At 46.0% G+C, this 14,497-nt stretch overlaps 1 protein-coding gene across 3 annotated transcripts in view; it reads right to left on the reverse strand.

The window, feature by feature from the left end:
• Nucleotides 1-13,136: 13,136 nt before the first annotated feature.
• Nucleotides 13,137-14,497, reverse strand: part of P4HA2 (prolyl 4-hydroxylase subunit alpha 2) — a 100,229-nt gene continuing 98,868 nt past the window's right edge. For all 3 annotated transcript variants that reach the window (XM_083181831.1, XM_083181830.1, XM_083181829.1), the window contains one exon: nucleotides 13,137-14,348. In XM_083181831.1, coding sequence (XP_083037957.1) covers nucleotides 14,278-14,348 — 71 coding nt within the window. In that variant the 3' untranslated portion in view covers nucleotides 13,137-14,277. The remainder of the gene's footprint in view (nucleotides 14,349-14,497) is intronic.

Here is a 14,497-nt window from a genome sequence, read left to right on the forward strand (position 1 = left end):
GTCACATATGAGGCATTGCCATACTCGGGAGAAATTGGGGCACAAATTTTGGGGTGCTTTTTCTCCTTCATACCTTATGAAAATGAAAAATTTTGAGCCAGAACTGCATTTTTGTGTAAAAAAATGTAATTTTTCATTTTCACTGCCCAGTTGTATCAAAATTGGTGAAACCCCTGGGGGTTTGAAATGTACACTATACCCCTAGATGAATTCCCTGAGGGGTGTAGTTTGCAAAATGGGGTCACTTGTGGGGGGGTTCCACTGTATTGGTGCTTGGGGGGTCTTGCTAATGCAACATAGCACCCACCAACATTCCACCAGAATCTGAGCTGCAAAATCCAAAAATCACTCCTTCCTTTCTGAGTCCTGCCATGCACCCAAATGGTATTTTTTGGTCACATGTGAGGCATTGCCGTACTCGGGAGAAATTGGGGCACAGATTTTGGGGTGCTTTTTCTCCTTCATACCTTCTGAAAATGAAAAATTTTGAGCCAGAACTGCATTTTTGTGTAAAAAATTTAATTTTTCATTTTCACTGCCCAGTTGTACCACAATTGGTGAAACCCCTGGGGGTTTGAAATGTACACTATACCCCTAGATGAATTCCCTGAGGGGTGTAGTTTGCAAAATGGGGTCACTTGTGGGGGGGTTCCTAAATTTTAGCATCTTATGCTGCCTAGAAACCTACATGGTGCCTAAAAAATAATCTCATAAAAAGGAGGCTCCAAAATCAAGTAGGTGCTCCTTCTATTATGAAGCCTGTGGTTTGGTCAACGTGCACACTAGGGCCACATATAGGATATTTATGAAAACAAAAGAATTGGGGGAATCAATTTTTAGTCACATTTCTCTAGTAAAATGTACTGTGTTCCTTAGAAAAATGTATTAAAATTGCAAATCTGCAAAAAAAATGAAATTTTGAAATTTCACCTACACTTTTTTAATTCCTGTGAAACACCTAAAGGGTTAACAAACTTCCAAAATGCTGTTTTGAATACTGTGAGGGGTGCAGTTTTTGAAATGGTATCATTTATGGGGGTGTCTCACATACAAGTCCCTCAAAGTCACATCAGAACTGAACTGGTCCCTAAAAAAATCAGTGTTTGAAATTTTCTTGAAAATTTGAGAATTTGCTATTCATATTGTAAGCCTCCTAGTGTCCAAAAAAATTAAAAGGAAGTTGAAATAATGATGGAAACATAAAGTAGACATATGGTCTATGTTAGTTATTAACTATTTTGAGTGGTATGATTATTTGTCTCACAAGCAGAAAATTTAACATTTTGCAAATTGCTAAATTTTCCATTTTTTCACGACATTTTGGTATTTTTCACAAAAAAACACAGACTGTATCGACCCAAATTTACCACTAATTTGAAGTACAATGTGTCACGAAAAAACAATCTCAAAATCACTGGGATAAGTAAAAGCAAAAAAAAGTTATCCCCACTTAAGTGATACATGTCAGATTTGAAAAAAAGGGCTCTGTCAGGAACGCAAAAACTGGCTCTGTCAGGAAGGGGTTAAATTGATATAATGCTGTTCCCAGAGTTTACCATATGACACTGAAATGAGCCCACCCATCACGGTTGGCATTACAGAATCCTCCACTAGACCAGGGGCATCTTGAGAGGATGAGGCCCATGTGCAGCCTCCTCTGGCAGGACCCCCTCCTCTCCACCAGGAGCATTACGGTTTGAGCATTAGACCCCACTGCACATGTGTGAACCTCCGGAATAATGGTACAGCTGCGTTGTGAAGTCTGTGCATTAGAGCGCTTAGACTCCACTGCGTAAGTGCAGTTCACCAGAAAAATAGCCGCCATACCATTTTTCCTGCAATTTTGGAAGGGCCCCTGCTGCTACCCCTGGACTCTGAAGGGTTTTACCAAATTGGGTGGTTTCACAGGGTGGGCCCCCCTGTGAATCAGGAGCCCATGTGCACCATGAACACTGCACCCATTATAGACACGCCACTGCCCCTGGGCTGCTATGTAAATATGGCTTGATGCTAGTCTAACCGCTCAGTCCTTTCTCTGCATTTTGACAATCTGGCCCAGATTTGAAGCCTAGAGAAATTTGGATAAATGTGAGAATTGAATGTAGCATGGGGACAATATGCATTGGAGCACTGCACACTCCTTTCCATAAGGATCCCAATTTTTAAATGATAGAATTGCTGATTTTACTATGCAGTTGATTGCAGCTCAGGGAGAAAGGAGGATGAGGACACAATTCAAATAAAGTATACTGACAGGTTATAAACTATGATTTATTTTACTGACAAGTCAGCATTCCTGGTCTTTATTATTACAAATGCATTGTAAGCCTGTATAGCTGTAGCATCTGGATGCACAATGCCTATGCTTTACCCCCAGACGTACACCCCATCTCCAGGTGTGATGTTTAGATCTTGCCTTGTCTCTGCACATTGTCATATCTGTATTGAGGCAATCCACAATAAAAGGTAATGGACCTAAGGAAAGCAATGGGGCTTTGGGCTGAGTAAGGTGATGGGGCTGTGACTGAGGAAGGTAATGAGGGACTGAGGACAGTGTTGAGGGGCTGAAGGAAGGTGAAGAGATTATGAGGTGACGGGCTGAAGGGAATGCATTGGAAGGGGCCCATGCCATACCCTCCAACATGACCCATTCCATTAGGTACAAAATGCTCTGTTCCTGGACTTCCCTGCCAGTGGCAGTTACAGATGTGAGCCTGCAGCACAGTCCAATATTCAAAAAGGGGAGCCACACCAGCTGCCATCCCAAACATCACTGAGAGTTGATGTGACCCCCCCTCTTTGAATATTGGCCTGTGCTGTAGGCTCACATCTGTAACTGTCACTGGCAGGGAAGTCCAGGAACAGAGCATTTTGTACCTAATGGGATGGGTCATGTTGGAGGGTATGCCATGCTTAGGTATGTGGCCAGCCAACACAGAGGCTTGGTTAACCATTAACCCAACTAACATATAAGTTTGGTACTTATATGTTAGTTGGGCGCCCACTATAGTTAGTACGCTCATACCCCACTATCCATGTCGGGATGGAGTTGATTTTATATAGTGTGGCAAGCCCCACGAGGGGACGCGGAAAACTAAGCAAATAGCTTAGTGGGCGCCCAACTTAACATATAAGTACCGAAAGTTTATAGTCTTCATATATTTCATGCATGATAACGTAGCAGCTCACTTCGACCCCCGCTATGTCACCCCAGTCTGTCTGCCCCTTCCCTTGAGTGGAAATACCTGGGAAGGATTATTATTGAGGTTAATATTGCTGTCAAAACAAAAATGGCCCTAATTACTGTATGTGATTTTAGATATTTCTATCATTTAAAACAACAAAACAGATCCAAAACCAAACACATTAGGGTCGGCGCACATCTTTTGTAAATAGTAATCAAATGTAGATATTGAGCATTTTAAGGGCTAATACAGACGCTGTATGTAGAAAACCTGTAGTTAGATGTATGGTGTAACTTTCCGATGCCAGATTATCTCCAGTTGTATTGTCCGATTTCTGACTGCTGCTCAGACTTTGTGTAGCCCGTACTGTATCCTATTTTGTAGAGGTCTACAAAGTCATGGCACATCTATTTCATACTAGAGATGGCTAGTGAATCGCTGCCTCGACTCAGTGGGCCGCATTCAATGAGCCTAATTCGCCATGTTTTCTGGCGATTTTGTGCTATTTTCGTGCTGTAAGGCGAATTTTTGACTAAAACGGTGAATCACCATATTCAATGACCAGATGGCGAATACATTTCAAGGTTTTTTTCGCCATGATTCACCGAGTAGCAATCGCTATCTTTTTATGGTGAAGTGGAATGTGAACTTTTAAAATATAAAGTGTTTTGTTTTTTACATTTGGTGTCAAAAAATCAGGAATTTTATTCTGAGGAGGGGTATGCTATTTGCACATGAATATATATTTAATAAAAAAAATATATATATATATATACATTTTTTTTTACATGAGCAGCCAGCAGGGGGCCGGAGCCGAGCCGCTCATTAGATATTCATATATTCACTGCACCCGATCATTACATATGCACGATCGGGTGCAGTGAATATCTGCTTCCCTGCTGGCTCTCCCGGGGGGCAGCCTGTGCTGCCTGGCACCCGGGGAGCCCACCTCCCCCCCCCCACAGGGGCGGATCCAGGATAAAATGACAGGGGGGGCACCATGATAAAAGAGGGTTTAGGTGGGGGAGGGCCAGTGTTAGTGGTGCCAGTGTACATGCTAAGAGGGCGGCAGAGAGAGGGAAAAGGGGGTGTGGCCACTCAACAGGGGGCATGTCCTTGAGTGTAGTGTACAACACCGTATACAACTTCTACACAATACAACCCTTACACATGATGCCAAATGGAATGAGCCAAAATTCAAACAATGCCACATGGATTGTGTCAAAATTCACATAATGCCACACGGATTGAGCCAAAATTAACAAAATGCCAAATGGATTGAGCCAAAATTCACATAATGCCAAATGGATTGAGCCAAAATTCACATAATGCCACATGGATTGTGCCAAAATTCACATAATGCCACACGGATTGAGCCAAAATTCACATAATGCCACACGTATTGAGCCAAAATTCACATAATGCTACACGGATTGAGACAAAATTCACATAATGCCACACGGATTGAGCCAGAATTCACATAATACCACACAGATTAAGTCAAAATTCACAATACGCTTCATAAACAGGGACATTGTCCACCAAAGGCGCGCATTAAACATTTACACCATAATGTCCATTGCACGTTAAGTTACACGGCATGATGTCCATTATGTATTATGCCAAACACCACAATGCCTATTAAAAATTATGCTATATACAGTAAGTGCTGCTTATCTACATGCTCATTGCCAAGGGTTCCATGCTCATTGCCAGAGGTTCCATGCTCGTTGCCATGTGGGATTACATGCTCATTGCCAATGGGGAATACATGCTCGTGGTAAATGGGGGACAGCCGCCGCCAGGCAGAAGTGATAGCCACTGACAGTGGCAGAGCCTTGCTGTATTCCGAGCACTGCAGGTCCTGGCTATTTGAAATAATACCCATTTCACACCAGAAAATGCATTCCCAGGTCGGCCCCTTTACACCAGCCTAGTCCCTGCATTTTCTGGTGTGAGGGGGAGAGTAAACCACCCCTCCCCCCCTTTAACCAGTTATCTCATTTAACCGGCTATATCTTCGGAACTAACTGACCCATTTACATGAGACAAGTATCATATTGAAGAACTTTTGAGTGGGCTTTGAATGATTTTGGTCCAGTGTAACTTGAATGTTTGGTTCCAGAATAATCTGCCCTCAAAGAACATGAACAGCCATGAAAGTACATTTCAAAAAAAATAAAATCGATTTACACGCTATATCTCTGGAACCAATTGACCGATATGGACCATTCTGGTATCATATTGAAGGCCCAGCGATTTGGAATTGAATAACATAAATCACAAGCTCCTGTGATGCCAGGGGGGGAACTGGCAGCCGTCGGAACCGGGTGGGGGTCGGAATTGACGGGTCCCATATTATCCTATGGGGAAAAAATGTTACAGCTTTGCCAGGCGATATCTCCGGTTCCCGGGGGGCTAGAGACATGGGGCTGGGCTCGTTGGAAAGCTCTGGTCCTCATCTACAAAATGAATGACAGGGGGGGCACGTGCCTGGGTGCCCCCCCTGAATCTGCCACTGCCCCCCCACAAACTTCTGGGGCAGGCAGGGAGACTTCCATCTCCCTGCCTGCCGCTGTCCTCAGGCTCCCTGCGGCATCCGCCGCAGGAGTTAAAATTCGCCGGTCAGGGGCAGCGAGCCCCTGACTCGTTGAATACTGGAGCCGGCGAGGCTCCGGAACGCGTCGGGCAGTGGCGAATGTGCAGCGAATCCTAAACAGGATTCGCTGCACGTCGTAATTTTTCTCATTGAGTACTGCCCAGTGACTCGAACCATTAAGCTGAATACATGATTCGAGTTAGTCACTGTGGCAAGAGCCGAGACAGCAGCAGCATTATAGCATAGTAAGCTCAGCCCCTCCTCTCTGAATCGTCAGGCTCTGCAGGAGAAAGGAGAGTGCAGTAACAGCTGAGTCCAAGTTAAGTCTATGCTGGGAGCCGTGCACTGTCTCCCTGTGCCTGCAATTCCACACTACTCATGAGCCCAGCCACTGACTAACTTCCTGTCTCCCGGCACACAGCACACACTGAGGGACAGAGCCTCTGCTACTCCCTGAGTGTGCTGTGAGCCGTGCACGGTCTCCCTGTGCCTGCAATTCCACACTACTCATGAGCCCAGCCACTGACTAACTTCCTGTCTGCCGGCACGCAGCACACACTGAGGGACAGAGACTCTGCAACTTCCTGAGTGTGCTGTGAGCCCTGCACTGTCTCCCTGTGCCTGTAATTACATACGAGTAGTGACTCGAGAGCCGAGTCACTGTCTCAACACACTTCACAGAGCTGAGGCGGGTGGCTCAACTCATTCCAATGAATCGTCTTGCCCATGACTATTTCATACTATTTGTCACAAACTTGGGGTGCACTACCACTCGGGGATTGGCTAGACCTGACACAGGGGCGCGGAGTCTAACCGTGCCGGGGGTTTTCTGCCAGTGACCCCTCCAAGTGGGATATGGGCTTCTGCGGCACCCGACACGTCGGTCACGGCCCCCTGGTCAGGTTCCCCGTATGAGTGGTGGTAGCTTGTGGAATATGGAGCGTGGTCGTCAAGCCGGGTCAGTAACAGGTGGACAGAAACGGTACCAATGGATGCAGCAATGATTAGTCAGAGTCAGGCTGGGTCATACACAGGAAGGCACAGGATGCGGTACACAGGGAGCAGGCAGGAGGATGGTCAGGAACAAGCCGAGGTCAGATGCAATAATCAGAAGTCTGGAATAGTACAAGGCACTGGAACGCTGGAGCTGGTGTGAACCTATACTCTGGCAGCTTCTTTCTGCCAGAGGCTGCCTTTTATAGGAAGCACAGGGAACTCACAGGTGAACTAATCAACGGGCTGAGCATGCTCAGTTTACACTGAACTCTCCTGCAGGAGAGAGTTACCAGGTGTTACTAATTAGCTGAGCTCAGATCTCACAGCACAGTTCAACTATACAGAGCTTGTCAGCAGCAAGGACTCCTCCAGGTGCTGTAATTAGCAAAGCTCAGGCCACACAGAACTTCCTTGCAGCATGGAGCAGGCTGAACAGACAGGAGAAGCCACAAACCAGGTAAGAAACAAACAATAACTGAATGTTGTGACATTACCCTACCCTCTAGGGGTGGGCTCCGAACACCCCACATGGATACTTTCAAGGTCGCCTGCGGTGCTTCTTCTTTTTCTTAGAAGAACACTTAGATCCCTTCAAGGCTGGTGACGCCTCTGGCTCTTCAAAATGGGCTCTGGCCAACACTAGACCACCCAAAAAAGGAGCAGCATCGTGTTCAGAATCATAATCTGAGTTGGAGTCTAGTTCTGGGGTGCAAATCAAAGATTTTTTAACGGATGATTCTTTGAGACCATGAAGTGCTAAAGAGCCGACACGGATGCCCCTAACTATTGAGTTCTTCGATTCAGATCTTGGCAAAAAAAAATTGGCAGAAGCTCTAGTACTCTCGGTATGCCGTCTAGATGACCCAAGGTTTTGAAGAGGCATAGGCAGACTTTTAGCCAAGGAGGATGAAGGAGACTTAGATTCAAATTTCTCGATCACAGCCCTGGAGAATGATATCAGATCTTGCAGTCGAGGATCATTGGCTTCAACAAGTGGATTGACCCATTTTAGTGCTTCTCCCCGGAAGGATAAGATCATAAATTTTACAATATTTGCCATATTGACTCTGGAAGATGGATCATGATTCATGGCATCTAAGTAGTGATCCGCTAAAGCCTGGTAATGGGCAAGGTTCCCATCAAAACAAATATCTTCAGAAGACTCTTCAGCTGGCTTTTGTGTACTAGCCAACCCTGGTGGGACCTTAGACACAATGGATGGCTCTTGAACTTGAGGCACTGCTGAAGCCTTATGGATGTCCAGTACAGTAGGCATCGGTACTCTAGAAATTTTTTCTTGGCTGACATGTTTAGGCACAGGGGTCATGGAAGCAGACCTGGAGACCACAGAGGTAATGGAGACAGGCCCGGAGGCAAAGGATGCACACCTGGAGACCATGGAGGCAACGGAGACAGGCCCGGAGGCCAAGGAAGCGGACCCGGAGACCACGGAGGCAGGCCCGGAGACCACGGAGGCAGGCCCGGAGACCACGGAGACTGGCCCGGATGCCACTGAGACTGTCCTGGAGGCCACAGAGACTGGCCCGGAGGCCACAGAGACTGGCCCGGAGGCCACAGAGACTGGCCCGGAGGCCACAGCACACAAGTCCACATGCCTGGAGGCAAGGGCAGATGGGTCCTCATGCCCGAAGGCAAGGGCAGATAGATCTCTACCAGGAGTGACTGGCTCGGGACCCCCACCTGGGGTGACTGGCTCGGAACCCCCACCTGGGGTGACTGGCTCGGGACCCCCACCTGGGGTGACTGGCTCGGGACCCCCACCTGGGGCGACTGGCTCGGGACCCCCACCTGGGGCGACTGGCTCGGGACCCCCACCTGGGGCGACTGGCTCGGGACCCCCTTCTGGGGCGATTGACTCGGAACCCCCTTCTGGGGCGATTGACTCGGAACCCCCTTCTGGGGGGATATATAGAGCCCCTTCTTGAGGCAAAGTGCTCAGTGGCCTAACCTGGGAAGCCACACTCAGAGACCCTTCCTGGGGTGTGGCTACCAGAGGATCCTTTTGGGGTGCAACTCTCGGAGATTCCTCTTGGGGTAGTGTACTCAGAGGCCCTTTTTGGGGTACCACTTTCAGAGACCCCTCTTGGGGTGCAGTGCTCGGGAAACCCTCCTGGGGCGCAATGCTCAGAGACCCTGTATGGGGTGTGGTACTCTGAGACCCTGCTTGGAGTCTGACAGTCTGAGACCCCTCCTGGTGCACGACACTCTGAAGCCCGTTCTGCTGCTTGAGAATTTGAGAACCCTCCTGGGAAATTACCCTCCAAGACCCCTTCTGAGGAAAAAGACTCTGTACCCCTTCTTGGGGCTCGCCATTCTGAGACCCCTCTCGGAACTCGACACTGTGAGAGTCCACTTGGGGTAAAACACTTTGATGCCCCTCTTCGGGCAAGACACTAGGAAGCCCTTCCTTGGGCAAGACACTAGGAAGCTCCTCCTGGAGCACAATATTTGGAAGCCCCTCCTTGGGCAGGACACTGGGAAGCTCCTCCTGGAGCACAATACTCGGAAGCCCCTCCTTGGGCTGGACTAACAGAACCCCCTACTGGGGCTGGCTGGACAGAACCCCATCTTTGGGTTTAATACTCGGACTCCCCTCCTGGGGCTTGTGACCATGAACTCCCTCCTGGGGCTGAATGGACAGGACTCCCTTCTGGGGTTGGACTGATGGGACCCCCTCTTGGGGTTGGACACCCGGACTCCCCTCTCGGAACTTGACACTCAGGTTCGCTTCTTGCGGCTTGACCGAAAATTTACGGCTTTTAGGTAAAAAGATTTTAGTTCTTGGACCCCAGTAATAGCCATGAAACTCTTCCTGAGTGGGCACAGAAGCAATAACCTTATTCCTGGCCTCTCGGAGGGAGCAATCCCCAATCAAATGGTCCTGGCCTCCACAATAAAAACATAAATTTAAGGACCTGCGTCGCTGGCGTTCCTCACCTGACAACTGGGGACGAGGCCGACTCACGTACTTGTCCTTTAAGGGCACAGATGTATTTGCCAATGGGGTACCCGGAGTGGAATCTGAGGGTCTCGCAAGCACCAAACCCAGAGTAGACTCGCCGAGCAGTTTGGTGACAAGGGTGAGGACATTAGACAGCAGCTCCTGTAACTGCTGTATTAGCAGGCGAGGCACCCTAATAGACTCTGGATCGGAAATCACTGGTGTTGGAGAGGATGGAGCGAGGTCCATTTGCTGCTGCAGAGCTTGCAAACTTTGCATAATCAGAGCTTGGTCCTGTTCTTGTTTGTTAACCCTGGCCAGCAGGAGTTCCAGGAGTTCTTTATGAGATAGACCACTAGCAGGTTCCATATTCCAATTATGGGCCAGAGTATTCTGTCACAAACTTGGGGTGCACTACCACTCGGGGATTGGCTAGACCTGACACAGGGGCGCGGAGTCTAACCGTGCCGGGGGTTTTCTGCCAGTAACCCCTCCAAGTGGGATATGGGCTTCTGCGGCACCCGACACGTCGGTCGCGGCCCCCTGGTCAGGTTCCCCGTATGAGTGGTGGTAGCTTGTGGAATATGGAGCGTGGTCGTCAAGCCGGGTCAGTAACAGGTGGACAGAAACGGTACCAATGGATGCAGCAATGATTAGTCAGAGTCAGGCTGGGTCATACACAGGAAGGCACAGGATGCGGTACACAGGGAGCAGGCAGGAGGATGGTCAGGAACAAGCCGAGGTCAGATGCAATAATCAGAAGTCTGGAATAGTACAAGGCACTGGAACGCTGGAGCTGGTGTGAACCTATACTCTGGCAGCTTCTTTCTGCCAGAGGCTGCCTTTTATAGGAAGCACAGGGAACTCACAGGTGAACTAATCAACGGGCTGAGCATGCTCAGTTTACACTGAACTCTCCTGCAGGAGAGAGTTACCAGGTGTTACTAATTAGCTGAGCTCAGATCTCACAGCACAGTTCAACTATACAGAGCTTGTCAGCAGCAAGGACTCCTCCAGGTGCTGTAATTAGCAAAGCTCAGGCCACACAGAACTTCCTTGCAGCATGGAGCAGGCTGAACAGACAGGAGAAGCCACAAACCAGGTAAGAAACAAACAATAACTGAATGTTGTGACACTATTACAGATGTGTTGATTTTCCCAATTGCCAACATTTATTTTACCATAGTTGTTTGCAAACCTGTGTCCATAGCGATTGTCCATTAAACCAAAAAGTGTGTTGTTTATACATATAACTCAGTATCCTTCAAACAAAAGTTCTGGCTATTCTCATTTGCATAAGTAATATTGTACAACTTAAAGGCCAAGTAGGTGCTTTATAATGGTATAAAAGCAATGGACAACTGAAGTTGTGACAATATAGTTCACTTCCCAAACGATTTCATTTATTAACTAGTAAGTCCACTCAAAGCAGATTATTTGAAAGCTAGTCTGGTACCTAGTGATTGCCTCTATGTTTGTGCATGTGCGAGAGAGAAAGAGATGTAGTTTCACCCGCTGCCAACAGATGGCAGTGTTTTGGATACACATAAACACTAGAGATCTATATATATCTATATAGATGGGTACTTATATGTTAGTTGGGCTCCCACTAAGCTATTTGCTTAGTTTTCCGCGTCCCCTCGCGGGGCTCACTATGCTTGCCACGCTTCAGGCTCGGTGGCTCGCCACACTATATAAAATCAGCTCCGTGCCGACATGGATAGTGGGGGTATGAGCGTACTAACTATAGTGGGCGCCCAACTAACATAAGTACCGATAGATGGCATTGATTACATATTTCATATGTGCTCTGATCACTGTGACACAAAACTAAGGGTGAAAATCAATATAGTATGAATAGTTGCTGTAGCCGAGTAAGACCAGTACCCCAGTGAGCCGCTAGATTTATCGCATGTAAAGCCTCAGCTACAGCAGCAGCGGGTGCAGAATTTAAAAAAACATTGAAAAGAATCAGCGGCCGACCATTCTTTGAATGTTTTTTTTTTTTAAATCTCCTGCTCGCCGCTTAGACCTGCAAATAGGTGTGTGCCAGCGATGGCATACCCCTACGGACGGAATCAAACGCGATACATCACGGGTGCTAAAAAAGCACCCGCGATGTACCGCTGATGGGTCCGATTCTGATTTATGTTATGTTCTGGAGGTCCAACCTCCGACTCTGGTCTGATGCATTTCTGGTGAAATTATGTGGTCCGTGCGTATAGATCTGGGGTAGTCAGTTTGTTTAATTATTAGTTAATCTGCCTCCTTTTCAGTAATGACTGCTTCCTTTTGATAGTACTGAGTAGTGCCAGGGTTTGGGACAAAAATAACAATAGTCTCAATGGTTTAATTACTTTTCAGGCTAAATGCATTTTTAAACTTTCATTCATCATGAGTGAACATATATTACACAGACATTTGCCAGGCTGGATGAGACCAATTCATTTTTAGAGATTGTTCCCAGGTGGGTTTATAAGACTAATGGTGTGTACACATGTGTACATTCTGCATGAGATTTTGACTATATAGTCAAAATCTCATCAGGATCGCAAGAGTTAAAGACCCATGCAATCTGCATGCGATCCCGATGCAGAATGTACCCGTGTGTACACACCATTAGTTGATGTGCGTGTTTACGTATCGCAAGCAGAAAGTCTTGACTGCCTTGACTATATAGTGCAGATCTGTACTATATAGTCAAAGTTGTATGCAGATAGCATGCATGCCATGCGATGCAATCAGATCACATCGGGATTGCATGGTACTCACACCATGTGTACACAGCATTAGTGATATCTACTAATTGTGCATGTTTGTGTACAAACTAAGAAGTCACCATCACAGACACTCAATTCCATATTTTGGATATTCTTTTGTTTGGAATTTTGGTTATGGGAGACTCAACCTGTGCTATTTGGGCTATTTAAAGCCTTTGGCTCTTTAAAGTCCATTTTGGCTTAATAAACACAGGAGGTTCTGGCTAATATTTATTGTTTCATCTTAAGAGACCGGTATACATTTACAGTATGACAGAGGGGTACAGAAATACTGAAGTTATATGAAAATGGGGACTTTGGTTTCCCGACTAATGCTACCTACTCCCCTTTACTAAACAGTCTAAGGGTTTCCCAACTCCAGTCCTCAGGGACCCCTTACAGCGCATGTTTTACCGATCTCCTCAGTATCATAACTGAAATAATTAGCTTCAGCTGTGGATCTTTCAACTGTGTCACCCAGTAATAAATACACCTGTACACCTCCGAGAAGATCTGGAAAACATGTGCTGTAATGGATCCCAGAGGATTGGAGTTGGAAAACACTGGTCTAAGGGATAGGTGAACTAGATACATACAGCAAGCATAATGTATTCACTAGAATAAAACAGGTTAACCATTGTTCATAGTTCATTTTATTTATTTTTTATTCCAAAAATAGAACATAGGCATTACCCAGAGAAGCGACTTAGCACAAAGAAACATACAGTAAAACAGAACATGTGTGCAGTCATTTCTGTTAAAACTCACACCCACAATGCATTTCTCTTCTAACAGAACATTTCACTAGGTTTTCCCATCACAGATCACATAGGACAAGCCTGTATGTTTCCTCATAAAAAGATACTGCTGAACTTGAACTCCCAAATATTCCATTGGTTATGGAAAGAGTGTTAGCTGAACATTTGGTACAGTAAAGAAAGAAAGTTAAAAAATAAAAATAAAATAAAACAAAAGCACCAATAAATCTGTTTTTAAATCACATTTCATATTCTATGCATACCGGACACAAAGGAAAAGTAACTCTGTGCATTCTCCTATTGCTATCAGATAACCAGACAGTGGTACAGACATATGCCATATACAGCATAAACCTGTAGTCATTGGGGGAAATTTATTAAGATGTGTATTCTTCACATGTGCTGTTGCTATGGGCAACCAATCAGAATCTACTTTTTATTTATTTAGCACCATCTAGAAGATAGTAAACAGAATCTGATTGGTTGCACACAGCAACATAACATGTGAAGTAGAATACACATCTTAGTAAATTTCCCCCGTTTACTTCACAACAACTACAGATGTGTCCTCTAACTTTGTCGCCTCAGAAGGTAACTTGTCCCGGCCCCACTACCGGTTCAGATGACCTCCCTCCGTCTCTCAGGTAGCTGTATAAGTAGCTGGAACAACGATACCCTGCTTGCTTCCCCGGCCACTGGGGAATGTTTTGCACAGGGTAGCAGAAGAATTTGCATGCACAATCCTGCTACGATTCGCTACATCACTCTACACAGCAACAACAGAAGACACGTCTGTACAACTGACACATGAAGATTACAGTGGAAATGGAATTACAGTATAAATGCTTCTTATTTTCATCATTAAGATTCACCAACATGAAAACAAGGATTAGCTGCAGTTCACACAAGTCTTTATTTATTCTGGCTAGTTTGGTTGTGTTCACCACACTGGATACCAGGAGTGACTATGAGACAACTTTAAAAATTCCGAATAGAAAACAAATTAAAATAGTGCATGTCAGTCCACTTCTGTTAGTCCGCATGGCCTTCGGAATTCTTGTCCTCGTTCATGGAACCATTTATTTGAAACTGCAGAAACAAAGAGGATAAGAAATGTATTTCCAATTGTAGATGAAATGAACAGTGAATTATTGCTTTTAAAGAAGAAAGTACATATTGCCTCATTGCAATGACAGTTTTCTGAATGTGAGTGGCCAGACACATTTAAGTAAAATCTG

The sequence above is a fragment of the Crinia signifera genome, chromosome 4 (genome assembly GCF_055691185.1).
Source record: "Crinia signifera chromosome 4, ASM5569118v1, whole genome shotgun sequence".
Classification (NCBI taxonomy): domain Eukaryota; kingdom Metazoa; phylum Chordata; class Amphibia; order Anura; family Myobatrachidae; genus Crinia; species Crinia signifera.